Here is a 20,312-nt window from a genome sequence, read left to right as displayed (position 1 = left end):
GAGTACAGGGGCACTTGTGCCCTCCTGGTTCTCTCCCCTATCCTACTGGAGGTGGGGAGTGAGCGAGCGGCTGCGTGGTGTTTAGTTGCTGGCTAGGGTTAAACCACAACAATACAAAGGAGAAACAAGAAGAATTTTGCATAACTGACCAAGGAAACACCATGCCATGAATTCAGCTACACAGCCAATACACCCAGCTACGCACCCAGATACAAGTTTGGTAGGAAAAATTCTCTAAAGTTATATTCACAATTGTGTATTTCAGAGCCTTTCATTGCAAAGAAACCCCATATTTGCTATAACGAGATCGTGAAAAGGAAAAGTTTTACGTGTACTGCAAATCTTAAAGCAAGTTATGAAAGTTAGCATGCCATCTTACGCTAATGAAGGACTTGATGGACACCTCAGCAATCATTGCAAACACAGCTACTCAGCTTTGTGAAGGGAATACTTAGTTATCAAATAATTAGAGATGTTGCAATCTGAGTGAAGAATGAAACTAACTTTAAAATATAAAGTTAATCTAAATTCTTTTGCAGGAAGGGCTAAAAAATATAGCACTGTTATTTTACCAGTGGAACCATTTGAAACTGATTTCCTAATTGATTGCACTGATATTAAGATATATGTAGACAGCTTACACACTGATATCTATATACAGTAGTATGAAGTTCTTCAGTGGATCCAGGTGATACTGTTTCTTTGTTTATGCTTTTTCTGGCCATGGACATAATGGCTAAGCCTCAATCTGGAAAAGATGTAGATGACGCTCATTGGCAAGGTCAAACAACTAGAAGAGCTGGCAGGGTGTATGTCAGATCCATCTGCTTAGGCATATATACAAATTATTTGGCAAGGCATGGATAATATCACAGTAATTTTGGATCAGACTGCTTTTAGATTGCCAGGTGGAAGTTGAAAGATTTTGATCATCTGTTGTTCACAAAAAACGCTGTGACTCCTCCTTCTGAGTGCAGACCTTGCTACAGACATCCATGCCTTGGATGCCTCTAGGTTAGGGCACACACAGTGCTGATGAATTAACTATTTTTCTTTAGTTATCTGTCCCAATGGGGTAATAAAAATGTACCTTCTGAGGATTGCTGTTTACAAGCCAATTAATTTAACATGAAAAAGTAATTAATTTCATCCATTTCTAGTTTTGAAAAAAGTTTTGAAATAAATTTGAATTTACCTAGACAATTCTGATTTCTTTTTTTAGTTCAGTATTGTTGTTTATATAGCTGTACTTACATTGACACAACAATACAACAAAAAAGTTGCCCCCTGCTCACAAGCATCATGAGAAGTACTATTTGCTAAATGGCATAGAAGCTAGATTATGAAAAGAAGATACATTGATATTGGTTTTGCTGCTGAGCCCCCATCATTTGGCAGATTTAACTCCCTCTGAAAACTTTCACAGTGTTAGTGTCTGAAGTAAAAATACAGATAATAGTTATTTATACCCCACCATCTTCAGTGCTGTATAGTTATCTTCCACGCCAGTCCAGCTTCATCTGGCACCTGATTAAACAATAATTGGGCATGGCAGCAGCACTTCTTAGTGACTTCCTTGTCCTTGTTAATAAATCACAATTGTCAATTTATAGCAAATTAGGCGAACTATGCTCTCTTAAGCCTCATTTTATTTAAATCAGAAAGATTTATGATCCTCCAGGGTATAATACACCTTCCATTACCTCCGTAGCTAGTAATCAAGAATATGCCTGTCAAAGTCAAAGTGCAAGGATTCATCATATTATTTTTTAAAATCTCTGGTTCTTCTCCTATGAGTATGAAATTTAATTCTCAATGGACGTATGAGTTTATTTTGCAATTATATTCATTACCACGTAAACGCTGATTGTCCTTCTAAACCTCTCCTTACATAAACACTTCGGGTTTCAATGGTCTTTTGGGCTTTTAAACAATGACAGAAGATATGTTATTCACCTGTCACGGAGTCAATTCACATAGCACATATCTGAACTGAGTCCAGAGGTGCCAAACTGGATGGGGCAGGTGCTGTAGAGCTTCCAAGGTTACTCAATCAACTGCCTGATGCAGATCACTGTGTGAATGTTTTGGGAGATGCAGAAGAAAATTAGGGACACTGAAAATAGTTGATTTTGCCCAGGGTGGCCTCTGTATGTAAAATCCAACCCAAAATATTTGATGTAAAAAAGTCGTTGAATATTTTATATGTAGTCTCTAATTCAACCAATATTCATGAATAAGAACAATGTTTTCAGTACCCTCAAAACACTTAAGAGCCTATTTATTTTAAAATACATGTTGCAGTGACAACAAAACTTTCCCTCTCAGACTATCAAAAGCCAGTGGCTCTTTTTTAACGTGAACATTGTAGAGAAAGTTATAAAGACTGAACATTTGTATAGAAAACACAATTCCTATTAATAAGAAATAAAAGAAAATATAATTGTTGTATTTTAAACTTATTGCTTAAGGCAATTAACCTATGCCTAACACTTAAGCTATTGAATGCAGCCTGCATGAGAGAGGAGGGACACATCCCATGCAGGAACCCAATGAAACCTAACATGAGGCAGGGCTTATGTGATTAAAAAACCTCTCCAAAGTACTCACTAGACTTCTGAAATAAATAGAGCTAAAGATGCTGAGAGAGTCACAGTCCATTTGAAGAAACATTCGCTGGTGTATCCCTGCCTGTTAAGGATGTGTGGAACAGTTCTATACTGATAAAAGGTCTCATGCTGAAATACACGTTATATCAGCAAAAGTGCCAGTATAATCTGTTTCGCTTGTGGAAGCTGTGTAAAGCTTCTCCTACAAGGCTTGCCAGTTCAGAGATACCAGCAATCCTTTCTGGCATAAACCAAGATTGTAATTTGATAGTGGGTTGAACTGTGACAGACAACCCAGGCAAGCAGTGATGTTTTCAGAAGCAAACATGCAAATGAATTTTTCAGACTAATAAAGAAATCAAACATGCCCACGATGATAACGAGCAAGAGCACAACATTTATTTCAGAGGCGCTCAGAAGTACGAGGAGGGGACCCCCGGGGGGCCACGGAGACAGGCGTCTGCCTTGCACCAGCTCAGCGTTGGAGCCTGACACTGTCAGCAACGGAGCGCAGAAAGCTTTGGTACAACTTTACCTGCAGTGTATGTGCAGTTACTCCTCACAGTAATCTACTAATTCTCAAGCTAGTCTGGCATTATATAATTTCTATTAACAGGAGAGAGTTTACTCTCACAGGATAAATAAAGTTTTCTTTTCAGCTTAGCCCGCTTACAGCAACTTCACCAATTCCATCATCCCCAAAGGAAAGGGGAAAATAAGGCAATTAACCTCCCAGGACAACCTCTGTTCATGTTCTTGGACAATAAAAGAAACCCAAAAGCCATATTGTCAAGTACAGTCAATGCCAAGAAAGCCTCAAGGATAACAGATCACAAGAAATGAAGAATGACTGAAGACAATCACAAGAAAATCTAACAATAAGGATTTTCAGCTGTGACCAACTACTTCAACTGATTCAATTATGCAGAAATGGTGGGATGCAAAAAATTAAGAGCTGGTTAAAGAGAACTTGATTAAACAGTTATAGGAACCAGCAATCACCTGAAAGACAGACAAACCACAGAGGAAGAAAAATTATTATTTAGTGTAATAGGACCAGGCAAACATAAGAACAAGAGCCTGAAATTCAGACTAAATGCCAATAAAAACTTCTCTTTTACCCTGGGAAAAGAAAGATTGGAAGCCTGGTCTCTTCAGGCATTTAGACCTTGACCAGAAAAACAGTAGTAAAAACAAAGCAGGGGGAATAATCCACATTGACAAAAGAATGAATATGATGGTGCCCACCTGTGGGTATGGTTTACTATTCACTTTAACTGCTCAGCTACTTCTCCTGATGCAGCACTGAACAAACACAGCAAATGCCTGAAGCTGCTCAACATCTGCTTTCTTGCTGGCCTAACAAAAATGGAAATTCTTCTTCAGAGTTGGCTTTATTGTTAAGAGCCCTCATTAGGGCATGCCACAATACATTACTATGTTTTTTACAAGGCTTGCGGAGGGTGTATGCATGCCTCACCACTTTCAGCCAGCAACTGTGGCGGTAATCCCTCCTTAAGCCTTTCATTTTTATGCTCTTCTAGATGTAAATCTCCATTTTCTTTAGACCTACTACAACAGAAAGGGCAAAAAGGAAGAAACACAAATCTGACTGATGCATAGTAAGTTTTACGGAATAAGCATACACAGGAAAATACTGTGATTTCTGCAGGTTTTTTCTGCCCTAGGAGCATTATATGAAATTATAACCACCTACTGCTGACACTGGTGTTTGCCCTAAAAATCCATATAGGTCTACTCATTTTACATGGCCACCCATTACTTCTCATCCCTAAAGGCTTTCTGCTTTATTATACTAAGAGTGGAAAATGCTTCTTCAACATTCATTAATAAGTATTTTAAGTATGGTTAAAACAAACAAATAAAAAATAAAACACCCCAGATCACGTAAACACATGCTCCAGGAGAATTTATCAAAATGAAAGTTCAAGGCAGAATCAGCTGCACTGACTTCTTCGTATGAAAACTTGGCATTGAGTTTACATTCCACTGTCTGTCCCCCCGACCCTGACACTGGGAGAGGAAAGAGGCCAAGACAGAGTAACATGTGAAGGCAGAGACGTTTGCTCTCCTGTTTCACGCGGATGAGGGCAGGCTGGTTTAAGAGTTTCTTCCAGTTTCTCCTCCTTTTGCAATTCCAACTCGGGGATTTATTTGTGCACTGACGGATGTATATGGGGACTTATATGCATATGTTAATAGATCCAAAGAAACAAAAGCACAGAGTTACATTTCCAAATAGCGTTAGCCTAACAAACTAGGCACTGACTCTCACACAGCTGGCATGCATCAGCAGCCAAACTCTACACTCGGTTACATTCATATAACCCCACCCAGATCAGCATAACTAAGTGAGAAACTGGCCCATTGGAATAAATTTCCACTGTCTCGGCCTTGAGCTGTAAGAGCTGGCCAGAATATCTGTACATGAGCAAACACTACCATATCTACATTTTAAGATCAGTTCTATGTTAAATACTCCTAAAACAGCCATTATTCTAGGACTCTGACAGATTATTCATGTAAGGCTACAGAAGTACATCTACATGGCAAAGTGCAAGTACAGCAAACGTCATTTGCCCATGCTCCGAGCAAATGCAAAGGCCATGTGCACCCCCATGGGCAAGTGACAGAGTCAGTGCAGCACTGAGTCCACGCTAATGGTATGGGGTCTGTACTGATACCATCTGCTTATTAGCCCTGTGCTGAGCAGTCACAGCTTCTGCTCAGCTACATCTATCCACTCAAGTGCTGGCACATTAGTTATATCTGTGTACACCATGTGATAGACATGAATCCCACGTATCCCAGAGACACTTTGTTCTGAGATTCTCAATTTCTAACCCTGTTTTCAGGGATGAAAACCTGGCGCAGGGGGTGGGGAGGAGGAAGAGCCAAATTCCTAGCAGAACTTTGGAGCCAGCTTCCTCACTAAATATCATTCTGGCTTCACTATAATGCCTCCCACCACAAGAGTCTGGCTGCAAAGAATACTGTCTCTCCAAAGCCCAAGAGCTTTACCCAGGATTCTTCCAATTGTATCTGTCATTCTGGATGATTGGTGAAATTGCTTGAACCCTCAGGATAACTGCAGTGCTGCTAGAAAAGTCAGGACACTGGCTGAACTCAACAGGGAGGTGAATAGAGTTGGATAAAATTTACAGAGCAACACGCACCAGCATCTGTTGCCTGAAGTATGGGATATGTGCTATACTAATTTTACCTATCTTCATTTTCCATTTCAGACAGCTTTTGGTAACAGCAGAACCCAGAGTTGACAAACATCCTGCATCCCAACAGCTCAGGCTCCCATTTATCTGAGCAATCAAAGAGGCTGTGGCGATGCCTAGGCAGGTACTGCATTTCAGATTCCAGGTTGGCAATGTTCTTTCATTTCAGATAAAAAACAGATGTATTTTAAGCTCTCTTTCCTCAGTTCTACAAATAACTCTTTTCCGAAGAAAGAAAATTATTCTCCTTCATTTGTTGTTACTTCAGTTTTAAGAAAGAAAAGTATGAAAGACACAAAAATCAGCCAAAAAATCCAAAAGGGCGTTTTCAGAATACAGCAACGGCAAAGTATGCTGAGTGTTGGTTTCACTCACCTTAGTTTTTACTACAGCTAGTCAAGTAAATCCTTTCTCAATGACTTATTGATTGCAAGTTTGATTATTCTCTTGAATTCTAACACCCATAGACTCGATTTTACAGTATCAATGGGAATACATGAAAGCCACACACTCTGCAGGATAAATGAATTAGTACGGTACCATTATCTATTTACCAGCCACCAGCTGCACTCACACACACTTGCACTGCAGGTGGCCAGCAGCATTTAAAGCAGAAGAAAACTTCGTTTCTCTACTTGTAATCATACTTCACAATCTAAACCACACATATTATTTAAACAATCTTTCAAAGAATGCTATGGAGAAGAGAAAAAAAAAATCACTGGATAATTACACCTATGTCTGTGTTTAATATGAAAACACAAGTTTCATAACATTAAGAGACATTTGCTGCCGGCATTGGTGGCACCCTGGAGCTCAAGCTTGTGCAGCCCGCCAGTCGCCGTAGGTGGCAGTCTCACACCATCTCCCACTGTCTTTGGGGCTTTGTCCCCAAAGAACAACCAAAAAACCACTGTTTCAACCACGGCTTATCTATAGCAAACACATTCATCACCCATTTTAAGGAAAGAGCAGCAGCAAAGATAGCTATCAGCACATAGCCTTCCCCATTCCTAAGTGAGCAATCTGTATTTCTGTCATCAAACACAACTGCCCGGTGCACTGGCCTCTCAGCTCAGGTGGTCCATGAGTTATCTTACTTTTAAGTTTACTCAAACCCATCATGGACAGCATTACACATTGCTAAAAGCCCCATAAGGTATGCATTCAATAGCAAAAACATTTTTGTGATCATGAAAAATAAGGGATTGAGCCATCATGAATGTGATAGTGAAAAATAAAACTATAGGCTTTTGTAACTACAGTTAACTGGTAGAAGTTCCTGATTCCATCAGCCACCAGTTTGGCAACCGGCAACTTAGGTGGCTTTCTGCTAGTTGGCCTACTGTTTTTTTTCTGAAGGCTAGCATGAGCACAGGAACCCCAGAAAGCGGTCTGTAACTGTCTGTCCCTTTCCAGGGAACATTATAAAGCTGTCAGCTCATTTGAATGAGCTTACATTTGAAAAAAGGCTGGGTTTTTCACTTTATTGATGCACTCTTCCACACAGGATTTTTTCAAAATCTACATCAAACAAGGAAAAACAAATGCTGAGAGGGCAGATTTAGGGCAATTTATCAAGGTCTGGGAAATAGCTTCCAGATGGATAGAGCTGTTTGGTGCTGGCTGGTGAGAAGGAAGCAAGGTATTGTTATTGAATTAGCATGAATCTCTGATGGAGAACTGCGTGGTAGATAGAGTGCTCCTTTCATATGGTTTGCATTTGGACCTGTCAAGTTTCATTTTTATTCAAAAACCTGTGGTAAAGACACGCAGTTCTTTTTCGCTTATTAAATTTCCACCGATTCTCCCTGTACTGTTACCCAGTCAGTATTTTTAAACTCTGCTCTAAGTGCCATGCCTGGGTCTGTTTGCTCTTTGCCATGCTTGGATGACAGCTTGGTGCTTACAAGCACACAAGTGGTTTTAGGTTTTACATTCACACACTGAATGTCACCTGAGAAAGTGTGTGAGAGAGGAGAAAAGCTGGATGCTCTATGAGATGTTTAAACTGAGTCACTTCAAGAGTTTATCAGAACCTTTCTAAGTAAAACGATGTATACTGAGGTCTAATGTACACTAGAAAGTGATTGCTAATGTAACTAGAGGATTATTCTTGTTAATAAATCCTCCCTTTGTAAACATGTCTTCTAGCAGTATAAATGCATCTATACTAGTGCATTTGCTAATACAGAAATAATATTGAAAAAAAAAAAAGAAAAAACTAAGGGCAAAAAAAAGATATGCTCATAACAAACACATTTCTACTTTGAACTACCTGGTTATCTGTTCCACGATACATGCCTTATAGAGTAAGACATACACAAAGATTGATGTATTTTCCTGCTAGTTTTGAAAGCTTTTACTTTCTAAGTTATCCTAAGAGTCACCTAGTCCCATCTGAAGAATTCAACCTAGTTTATGTTAAACATCAAATTAAAATGACTGTTCTATTAACCCAAGGAGATAAACAGCCACAGTTTCCCTCATTGGAAAGACACATCCATTGTTACCAAGTATTTCGTTTCGGTTGAATGAATTTTTGACAATGTCGTCTTTTAAAATCTTAGAAAAGTTGCTGGTTGATATGCTAGTGGGTAAAAGGATTTTTAATGAGATGAAATTTCCAACGGCTTTTTCAATTATTTAGGAGAATTGTTATTATTCTTGAGTACCAAGCATGGGGGCACTGGGGTGAAATAGAAGAAATGAGCTTTACATCCTCCCTTTTCCAATGTTTCAGGGATCTACCACAATTACTCTGTTACCATCTGGGATGTATCCGAGGCAAACAGAGAAGGGAAATGGTGACATCATCAGAACCAACTAATTCCTAAATCCTACCTGAAATGTACTTGTGCTTACTTCCCACACGTATGTCTGGTTTTGCCCTTCTTTTTTTTTCCCTATAGTTCTTATTACTCTGTGTTTTATGAGCATCTGCTTCACTGACCATGACTCTGTAAGAAATATCCGATGAGGCAAATAAAATCACAGTCTACATGATGCAACCTACTTCTTTGGCCGTAACATCCAATCCCCCCCAGGCTGTGAACAGATCATATGCCTCATTTATTACTTATACTTAATCCTTCAGCTACTGACTACTGAGCTAAGTTTCCAGTTATATCAACTCTGAAACAAAGTCTTGGTAGCCTTAAGCTCTCATGATGCAGTGTTAACAGTGGGAGTTATACATCACTACCAAAGAATTGCATTCTGCAATGACATGATTTTCCGATTTTCAAATGGGTTATCAAGAAACTGACCCTGCATGCTCACAATGCTTGGCATCTACAGGATTTAACATTTGCAGATCGCTCTATGGACGTTAGCGCTCAGAAGTCAGAGACAGCTGAGCTAGTGCTTGTGTCTAATCAGTTATCACCTTCCTGTTAATCAGTCTGTGTGAGATGGATGTAAGCTAGCAAGTATCAACATTCTGTCACTGTGGACTAAGCCAGTCCTTAATTCTCATCTGAACTGCCTCCCTTTTGGCCTGGCAGCCTATGAAATGGTTATCTTGTGGCTGGCAAAAGAAAAGAAATGAAAAGGAAGATAAAATCAACTTGCCATTTCATATGGATGTCTACATCACAGAATCAGAGAATGCCCAAGGTTGGAAGCGATCTCTGGAGATCATCTAGTCCAACCACCCTGCTCAAAGTAGGGTCAACTATAGCAAATTGCTCAGGATGATCTGTATAGTCACGGCACAGAGAGAAAGAAATGCCTTTCCTATTGCACAGGATAAAATTTGTAGCGGGGCGCAGTTGAAAGGTCACACACAATCTGCTTGAGTAAGAGATCTTTTAAGCTCAGTTGCCAGTAAAATTGACTTCTCATGGTACAAAAATTAAGATGACAGAAGGGATGGGGAACACTTTATTGCTTTTCATGTGTTCATTTGTAGACATACCTTGAAGCCAAAAGGGCAAGTGCATTGATAAAACTCCACAGGATCATTGTTGCATGTCCCATTGTTCTTACATGGATTGGAGAGGCAGGGGTTACACTTGGACACAACACTGATATCTACCGGCTCTGGAAAGGCAAAACACACTGTATTAATAGAGAACTGGATTACAGAATTAATACCTCCCGTACTCACACATATATTTTTTCCTAATGCAATATTCACCCTTTGTTGGCACAAACGTGCATGCTGTGCGTGCAACTTTACACAACAGCACGGGATTCCCAGGGATTAGAGAGATTTTAAGTACTTAAATCCAGTGCTAGGCAAGTCTCAATGATGCTTATATTCTCCTGGACATGCAAACATCAGCTCTGAAAAAACAGGTTGGGAATCTCCAGAGAGTGGGCTTATATATATGGCTTTCAGCAATTTTTCCTTCTCTCAGTGCTGGAAATTCTGCAATAGCAACCCCTAGGGAACTATAACATGACATTTCTATGGCTGGTAACAAGAATGAAAGTGCAGATGCAACAGCAGAAATGAAAAACATGCATAAGAAAGATTTAATTAGAGGCTTATGGGAATATTTAGGTGCAAAGTGTTCTACCATCCTTAATTTTAACAGAGTTCAAAACTTATTTTCTTCCTGTTTTGCCCAGAAGAATGATTATCAACATTCAGCGATCTCGGCAAAATGCAACAAAGACAAATATGCAAAGATGTAAATGTATGCAGGTAAATATGCACAGCCATATTTAAACCATTTATTAAACCGCATTTTTAACAGAATTCTTCCAGAGAAGTAGCGATGTTTGCGGGCAAGCAGGAAAATTAACACAGACCAAAACAATAGTAAGTACATTTGGGGTACCAAGTCAATCAATATTTTATTGATGAGATTTTACAGAAAGCTAATTTAGACAGTTACATTTACAGTTAAAGAAATGGTGATTTTGAAGTGGACGAATTTTGAATATTAATGAGTTTTTAGATGTAAAAAATAAAACCTAACACTTTAAAAGGGCTTTAATTATATCAGGCCGTAAAGATCCTAAAATAATTTTATTTCATTTTTAAGGAAATAAATTTTAAAATAACTTAAAATTGGTCCTGTGCTAATCAGAAGTGGGTACAGAGCTTCTGTTATTGCATGATAAATGATAAGGAGGAGTAAATTGTGAAACATCCTAAAAGTGAAGAAAAGAAGCTTATACTTGATGTTAGAGAGAAGGTGGAGCTGTAGGTTACCAAAACTAGGGATGAAAAAATCCCTTCCAGTCAAGGATTTGCTTTGGGCCATCCTGTATGAGATACAAACCTTCATTATTAACTTTGAATACTTGCACAGCACCAACAGGGGGTAAGAACACGACAGAAATGGGTACCAAGGAGTCTCAGCTGAAAAGCACCTGCAATGTAAAGGCTATATCCTGATCCTGTCCTGATGGTGGTGTTACCAGGGCCACTCTCTGCAGAGTGCAACATGCAATGCTCTGTTAACAGGGCACAGCTGATTGCAGAGTGCAACATGCAATAACGAGAGGAAAAAATACACAAGAAGTAACAAATCCAAAAAATGAAATAAAAGACTGCTGTCATCCTCTTCTATCTTTGCGTTTATGTCTAACTAAATGCCATACATGTTTTTAACTTGGAGCTAGGACAGTAAGAGGAAATAACATATGAATTTCTGGCACTGACAGGGGGTGGAATATGACATATCTGAGCTACTTTTGTCTTGAAGGTAGAATACGTGAAGAATATACGAAGGTAGCTCCTCGGAGAGCTCATGAGACAGGCAGCAGTGCTGCTTTTCTAGATTTAGAGGTCACTACACCAGAATTTGTTCTATTATTTATTTATTTCACAATACACACGGTACATTTTCCATTTATTCCTATGGCATAGATCAAAGCTAATCAATGTAGGAGCTAATAAGAACATTGTTAGTTCCTAGCAGTTAAGTAGTTCATTAGTTTGCCCTTGTGGATTTGATTTATAAATCCGTTCAGCAAAATGCCCTCAGCCCAGCACATTCCTTTCCTCTACTGCATAACTAGGAGGGCAATTTAATAAAAAGCAGAGCTTGAGTTTGCATGACTTGCACATTACATACTTTTATTTTTTTGGCTCTGCTGAGACATAACCTTCTGCTCAGTCACAGGCTAAAACCATAATTTTAACAAGAGTAAGTTAAACCCTACTTTTTTTAATGTGAAAGTTACCGGAGGCCACAGAGGACATCTATGCACTACCTTTATACAAGCATCTCAAGGTACGAAGCTCAGCATGGGCTGACTTCTGCAGCAATGACCCAGACTTTTAGGGGGACGGGGGGGCTCAGCCCACCCTGAGCTCTGTGCTAGCAGTAATTGAGCTAGGACTGAATGTACACAGACAGAAGTACGGACATATCCTTGGACATTCTGTCCAAGACACAGTCAGTCTCGCTCTTCTGCTGACAGGCACATGTCACAGCTACAGCTCAGTGATGAGAGGGCGATGCAGCTGCAGGACAAACCAAGGCCGCACCGTACCCTGTCACAGGGCACGCAGATGGCTCCAGCCCGAGGGTAAACCGGCACTTGACATTGTCATAGATCCTGGTGCTTTACCATAAAAAAGCATCACCGATGTCCAGACAGAATAGCACAAGGCATTGGATCTTAAACATGCACATGGGAAATGGGTTCAGTTAGACTACCAACTCATACATTGTTTTTCAAAATATATGTATTGTGATGAGGAAAGGTGAATTTTGCTAGGGCCTGGAGCTTCTTGGAGTATAGTGCCACTCATTCAAACCATCACCAGTTTCTGCTTGTCCCAAGACCACCTCCGAATCAACACTTTTTTCTCCTTTTCTATTCAGATAAAGCGAGCCACAGAGACAGTTGGGATAAAGCCCACCAGCTTCCTAGTGGACCAAAGTAATATTTACATAAAAAACATACATATGTTTTTGATAGTCTGGATCACAGGTTTACTTATCTCTTGCCTAAGAGTTGCTTGCTTAGTTTTGAGAAAAAGTGAGCGTAACTATTGATATATCACAGTTTCAGAATGAAGAAGTCATCTAGCTTCTGTTTCTGGATTCATTTTCAGACCCTGTAATATGTAAATACAATCATTTATTTGTTTCACTTTGTGTGAACAAGTACATTATTTGGTATTTTTAGTATCTAGGGTGTATTGGTACTTCACATTTGAAAGACTATTACAAAGTCTGTAGTTCTGGTAATTATAGTCAGGGTTCTGATAGTTTTGAGACTGACATTTCAAAGTAATTAAATTACAAGGTTGAAGTTATTTAAAATATATTTGAAAGGACATAAAATTCAGCTCAGTCTTGAGAACTTGTGTTCTAAACCCACATCAACACCATCATTTGTTTGTTCAGCAATTTAATCCCAGTCTCTATAAAATCATGCTGCCAAGCAGTACTGTAAATGTGCATGGCACTCTGAGAGACATAAAACCAGGCTTTATGCCTTCATTCCCATTTCTAAGAGAGGCTACTAACCCATCTTTTCCACTATAAATATAGCTCCATCTTCACATCCTTGCTGGTAACCTAAGTGAACCTACAAAACTTTTTTTACGATAAGAACATACAGGTATATCCTAATCTGCATTCAGTAATAAGCTACTTGATCCACAAAAAATTGTGCTCCTTATCATTTGTCTAACTGCTCTCTAATGCAGCATACTCCTATCATGGACTACCCCTAATCGTTAATAGCTGCACCTCAACCCTCTCTGAGTGAATGTACACTGTATTCAAACATGAAACATTTTCCATAATCTACAGTTTCTGATACAGAGCTGATGAGGACAGTTTGCAGATCTTCAAATGAAAATGTACTTTTGGTAAATATTTGCTTTCCAGAAGAAGTCTCAGTTTCTCAGTTTTCAAGTAAATGTACATAATAACTAGAGTGCTCTCTATTTTTAAAATAACCCTTATTTTATCAAATTTTTCTGGGGTAAGTAGAAGGCCAAAACCAATTTATTTGCTCAAGTAAGTTCTAACAACATCCTATATGCTAACTTGCCATTACATAATCTGGTGCGAGCAACAGGAATACTAACTCTTCTGGGGTCTGCTGGTTTTCCTTCCAGTGGCGCAGTTAACTGCACTTTGTGGAGGAACACTTGAAAATGCAACTTGAATGTAATGTGATGGTTCAGAAAATGAAAGCCAAACCCAACTCCCCCCCAAACTCACTTTAAAACCAAACAGCTTCCACGAGTATTAAAATAAAGCACTGTATATGAGGAACAGCAACAGGACAGAACAGAGAGCCTCCCAGCTTGCTCCTACCTTTGCACTGGAAGTGGTGAGTCGGTGTTGTGAGCAGCAGCCTGTCCACCATGGCGTCAGGCCCGCTGCAGCGGGCTATCCCTGGCTCTTTGTACCCTGCCTTCACCCACTCGGAAAGCCAGCGGAGGTTGCAATCACAGTGCAAGGGGTTGGTACCGAGAGCCCTGGTGGTGTAAAACAATTAACAGCACTTATTTTGGCTTGCAAGCAAAGATAACATCCCTGATCATATTGAGGCACATTTTATTCTACACTTTTACAGGAATGCTTTACTTCAAAATGTGGGAAAGATCTTCTGAGTATTCAGGATGTCTTTTAGATTTATCTCCTCCAGTATTCCCACTCTTTTCCTTTCTTCCCATCATTAGCTAGGGAGGTTGTATAAATATCTAACAACAAATGACTTTTTCAAACAATAAGTCACTTTTTCAAACAATTGTGCTTGAGCAATGATGCCAGACATATTGCTTTCATCAAATTTATCATGTTGGTTTCTTTTATTTAAGTCTTTGGCCTTCATGAGCATATTCTAACAGCGAATTGTGTAATTTAGTTTGGATCTGATGACTCACGTTAATGTCTCCTCACTAGATGAAACATGCACACAGAGGATACCCCTGTTTTCAAAACTGCAACCTGCTGTCTGCTAAGTTTGTTTCTGGCTTTGAAAACACTTATGCTGGTTAACCCATCACTTGAGTTAAGTCATATGGTTGAAGTAGATGCATTCACATAGTGTAATTATAATTCACAGAACTTTTTCATTATTCATGGTGATCTATCCAAAAGAAAAAAAACTGTTTACCTTAAATTTAGGTGCTGCCTTGATTAATTTATTTTTCTCTTAAGGAAAGTGTCTTTTCAGGCACTCAGTCAATTACAAACGAAGTCCAGGCTTCAGAAAAGTCAGTTTAAAAACAACTAATTTTTGAAAGTGTGAAGAAATGCATGTTGGAAGTCTGAATTTATTTTGCTGAAAGTAAATGTAAGGCTTTAGCTGTATAACACCTGAATTGCCATGGGAAGAAAATTAACTAAAGGTTAGCATAAGGAAGAGATACTAAAGAAACCAATAATTCAGATTGGTTTTTAGACTTTACTGTTTCTGCATATGTTATAAACTATTTTTAAGATGGTATTTTAAACTCAAGCTTCTTTCAAATAAAAACATATCAGACAGGATATTAAGATAGAAACCTCAGTAAATTTGTTGATACATTTCTATTGGAGTGACTAATGAACCCACTGTGCCCTAGACAGATTCATAATGAGAGTTCATAGGTTCAAACCCTGTCTAGGGCTCATTCATCAAAATTAAATGTGTACTGCAGCACAGTATTAAAAAATATCCATCCATTCCTTCTGTAAATCCAGTGCTTACAATGGAAAAAAACCTACTGGGTTGACTTTTTGACCCTGTAACTGTGATCAACTGGCTCACTTGTCCAAGGTCAAACAAAATGCAGCAGTGAAAGTTGGACCAAGAAATTAACTTTAGCGTTGAGTAACTGACATATATAAAATGGAAGTGGGAGGACAACGGAAAGCTAGTTACCATGTTAATTAATCTTTATATACTACGTTAGAAATAAAGCTGCTCTATAGACACTAGAAATGATTACCAATAGCATTGTTGTACGACTGCAGAAATTATCACATGTATCTTTCCGTTCTTTTGTTTGTGGGGGCTTTTGTGTGGGGTTTTTTTTTTCCCCCATTTCTAGGAACTATAGCGAATTCTTGTATTTTCATTCATGAGTTCTAACACACTCTCTCTATTTCTTTGCCCACTATAGCAAAATATTTCCAGAAGGTAAAAATATCTTGTGCTGTAATGAAATACCAGCAGCAGCATTTTCAAAATGTTGTGCAGATATTTCTGTTCAGACACTTTTTTTTTGAGGCAACTTAGAATAAAGTGAATTAAAATAACTCTAGCCATGATAATGCGGAGAAACAGAGGAGGATACAGCTTATTTTTACAGGTAACTAGCATAAACTTGAGTAAAGATGAGGGTTTCTTTGTGGAGTCCCTGGAGTGCCGAGAGGTCAGTTTATGTGTGGGCAGTATTTGGGAAACTGAATCAGCTACAGAGTTGTGTGTATGTGAATGGTGAGGACAGCAACTGCAGGAACCGACCTAACTGAGAAGGTCTCAGTTCTACCCCAACAGATTTTGGTTTCTTGTTAAGTATTAATATATGTGATTCTTCCGTAGTGCTGTAACATTTTTATCGTTGCCCTGGACTAAACAAGTTAGTAGAGTCATGGCTTAAATTGTATGATTCAAGTAAACAAAGTAATAAATAGTAAACAAAAACAGTGTGTATACGTATCATGTACAAACCTTCCTCTGTCTTTAGTGAGGTATATCAGCTATATAGTTTGTCATAATAGTTACATTACAACAATATTATGTTTACAATGTAAAGGAAATTTGGTGAACGTTTTCTTGCAGGCTTTAAACAGCTATGGAAAAAGTGATTGAAGTGTCTAGATCTCAGTTTTGTTCTTCCAATTACAAACCAATTTAAAGCTATTACAAAAGACTGACCAAAATCAATAGTTTTGTCTATGTACACAAATATTTCTTTGCAATTCTAAAGGTTAATTTGATACCCTCCCTCTTCCCCTCCCCCCAAACTGTACTGATGCAGAAGGCCAGGCTGATCATCCTGCTCAACACCTTGGTAGTCAGCTTTCTCCAGCCATAACACCCATCCTGCTCTTAGCCACACAGCTTGTACAGTTAACATAAAATTTTGTTCTCTCACGCATTATGAGTTTGATGAGTAGCAACCCCTTGTATAATTTTCAAAATTATTCCAAGTGCATGCTTTCTCCTTGAAGATCTATATATCAGGAAGAGCTCAGAATGACTTTATTTTCAGTTATGCATTACTTCGTTTGAGTAAGCACAGCTTTTTCTGGCATGTGAAGAGCAAAATCATTGTGGTTGCTAAAAGTTTCAGAATCCTGTTTAAGAAATCGGAGAGCACAATTGCACTGTAAAATTCAATTGTTCAGCTGTGCAAATTACACCCCAGACAGGTCTTATTTATTTTATGGATCCTATTTATTACTGTTCATTTGAGCTTTGCGTATTTTACATTTCTGGCAGCACATACATCTGAACAGAGAGACTGCAGTGACTGTATTGGGCCAAAGGGGTTTTTATCACTCCCTAAGGCGAACAGTTTACCCACGAAAATTGTATCTGCACTTCATTTAAAGTAAACCCCGAGGAAAATCCAAACAAATGGGGCATGATATGTTTATCTCTTGAGTTCTAAAAATACCCTCAGAAGCCAGATTCCCAGTATGGAAGGTGTCACTGCGCTTCCAAAAGGAGATGCAGGGCTTCAGCACAGTCAGACTTTCATTCCAAAACAACATATAAAATGACTTGACTATATTGAGAACATGATGAAGAAATACATTTTGTGCAAAACGAATATTTTCTCTGACTTAGATACCAAGGTGTAAGCTTGAAACAGAGCAGGTTATTTCTCAGTTGAAATTGAAATTACCTAAGTTGCTCACATATGATTTCTGTCCCTGCCAATCAGACATATCTTTATTTTTTGTTGTCTAGAGAGAAACTGAGACAGAAAGCTGTTACACAGAAATAAGGAGTCCGAGGACATATTTGCTATCCAGAAAATATGTAAATATGTGTTCAGGTAAGTGTTCTGGCAGGCACATTTAAGGTTGCAAAGAGAGAAACAGAGATATAAAACCTATGTTAAATGCACACATATCTGTTTCTATGTCTCGATGTGCATACATCAACATCAACTCGCATGCATGAGGGCAGCATTAGAGCAGAAAATATCCGTATCAACTTGTGAAATGAGTCACTTCACAAAATGACCGAGACATACCCAACCTTCTGATTACTTGAGGACAGTAATCAAGAAACATCCTACACAAAATTACTTTTCCTTTACACCTATTGTTTAATAATGTGCAGTATCACATATTATCTCAGTAAAAAAACATTTTCTGTTCACTCATTTGGCACCAACTGTTACACTTCAGGTTTATTTTGTAACAACCACAGCTATTTGTCTTTACAGTTCTTTCATCAACTGAACTGCATTTAAAAATATCCTGGACCTCCACCAATACAATAGTAATTTCCTGAAATATCTGAAACTTCTAACAATTTTTGCAAATTATGGAAAGAAGTATTAATGCTGTGAAATGGCCAATTTCCATATGATTAAATATATATGCCTGAACTAGTGATTCATCAACAAGTTCATATACTGACAACAATTCAGTATGCAAAACATATGACACTTATTAAGCACAGAATTCACATTTGCTTAATATTTGCTCTTTGTGGGAGGTTTCCTGTCTCACTCTTAGACCATAACACACTCTGCATTTCACACAGACAACACTGAAAGAAAGCCTTAAACACAAAGTCCACAGAAGAGGAAACTGTCACATTTCTCATTTGGTTTTCCTTAAGAAAATATTTCGGTAACTAGTAACAACAGGTTCTAGTATTTTTTTATTTCCTTTGAACAGATGCGCTATGAATATCCAGAGCAGAACATGGCAAAAGAGCAGAAAAAACAGAAAAGCTATACAATCTTAAATTTGTAATAATATGTACTGTTTTATAAATCTGAAACCGTCAATCAAACAGATGAACTCAGACAGAAGTACTTACAGATGGGACAGGGATACCAGGTCGTTGAAAGAACCTTCGGGAACACTGGAAATATCGTTTCCATGGAGCGTTCTAAAAGAGGGGAGAAGCAGGAAGGTATCAAACCACAGTATTTTATCTGCTCCCCACAAGTGAAGGAATTGGTGCTTAAGAAGGATATTTAATTTTGCTTCTTTCAGAGTTTCTATGAGCTTCACAACTCACGAGCTTCTGTGCTTTATTACTTCTACTTCTAGATGTTGACATTTAAAATAATGATACAATCGGAATTGTTGGTGACTAATGTTTTAAATTAAAAAGGTGACATACTATTTATGCTATTAAAAGTATATTGATGACAAGCAGACCCTCACACAGAGACCTGCAATGCTTTTGTAGAATCCCATTAGCTGGAAACACAGAAAAAACAGAAGAGGGAACATAGGAACCCTGAAAGTTAAATTAAATACTGACTTCAGAGAGATCCTAGGAGAGAGCAAGGGTCCATGAGGGCAAATATATTTGCACTTTCACATTCTAGTTTCCCATTCTTACAGTAGAAAATACCTCTCTGTGTGGTATTTTAAAAACCCGTTTGACAAATACATTTATGCTACCAAGGAAAATAATTGAAATTAGTTGTTTTAGGGCATTATTCAACCTGCACAAAGAAACTATCATTTTTCTAGCAGGGTTTTCAGGATTCTTGCGAAAGGTTCTCCGCTGCTTCTAGGACAATTTAAGCAGACATTTTATGTCCTTTCTAAGAAATACATTTGTGCGTGTGTGACATAGGCAAGCATAAATGGAAAGATTCTTCTTGCAGCTTGTAGAGCACAACACTTGTATTCGAAGTGGCAGACACAAGAGTAAAAATCATTATTTGTGATTCCTTGTGGTTTTTATTGCAATTGCAACTGAAGGCCCTGCTACAAAGTAGGGCACCACCACTAGAGGTTGTGACAGCCAAACAGAGAGGAAGAGCACTGCTTGCAGCACCAAAGCTATGATCAGAGAGGAAAACGTGCAGCAACAAAGGAGTGTGCGGGAGGGCACAGGATGCTGGGGGCAACAACTGCATAAAAACTATCCAGAAAATGCACCAGAGAAGATACACAATCATGTAAGATTTTATTTTATAAATAAATAAAATCAGCTATTCAGCTGCTGCATCCTCTGCCTCACTAGATAATTATCTGGCAAAAAATAGTATAGAGAAAAATATTTATAGTTTATTCTAACTTTTCTAGTTTGCATGTTGCTGAATACCAGCTTACTACTTCACATAGTAACAGACAGAAATAACTTACACGGAGCCAATAGGCGTCGATTCCACTGGATCTCATTAGTCATTTCTTAAGCAAAAGTTGGTAGAAAAATTGCAAAGGAAAAGGACATCGATATTTTAAAATTATATTTTCTTTTGCACTTTACCCTGAGCTGGTTCAGTTATAGCAAACTGCTGTATTGTTTATGTCCTCTTTCCCAGGTCCAGGAATTACTGTCAGTGCTCCAGATGTGACAGGGGAGGGTGGAAAAGAGAGAC

At 38.5% G+C, this 20,312-nt stretch overlaps 1 protein-coding gene across 1 annotated transcript in view; it reads right to left on the bottom strand.

Moving 5' to 3' along the window:
- Positions 1 to 9,779: 9,779 nt before the first annotated feature.
- The window catches only part of LOC104082481 (slit homolog 3 protein-like), a gene marked incomplete at both ends in the record, with an annotated part of 75,625 nt that continues 65,092 nt past the window's right edge, over positions 9,780 to 20,312 (bottom strand). Inside the window, 3 exons of the mRNA XM_009585621.1 lie at positions 9,780 to 9,904; positions 14,104 to 14,267; positions 18,788 to 18,859. Of these exons, the coding sequence (XP_009583916.1) occupies positions 9,780 to 9,904; positions 14,104 to 14,267; positions 18,788 to 18,859 (361 nt within the window). The remainder of the gene's footprint in view (positions 9,905 to 14,103; positions 14,268 to 18,787; positions 18,860 to 20,312) is intronic.

Source organism: Fulmarus glacialis, unplaced genomic scaffold, assembly GCF_000690835.1.
Source record: "Fulmarus glacialis isolate BGI_N327 unplaced genomic scaffold, ASM69083v1 scaffold27619, whole genome shotgun sequence".
NCBI classification, from domain to species: Eukaryota; Metazoa; Chordata; class Aves; order Procellariiformes; family Procellariidae; genus Fulmarus; species Fulmarus glacialis.
Note: the sequence above shows the minus strand (reverse complement) of the source record. Positions and strands in the feature narration are given on the sequence as shown.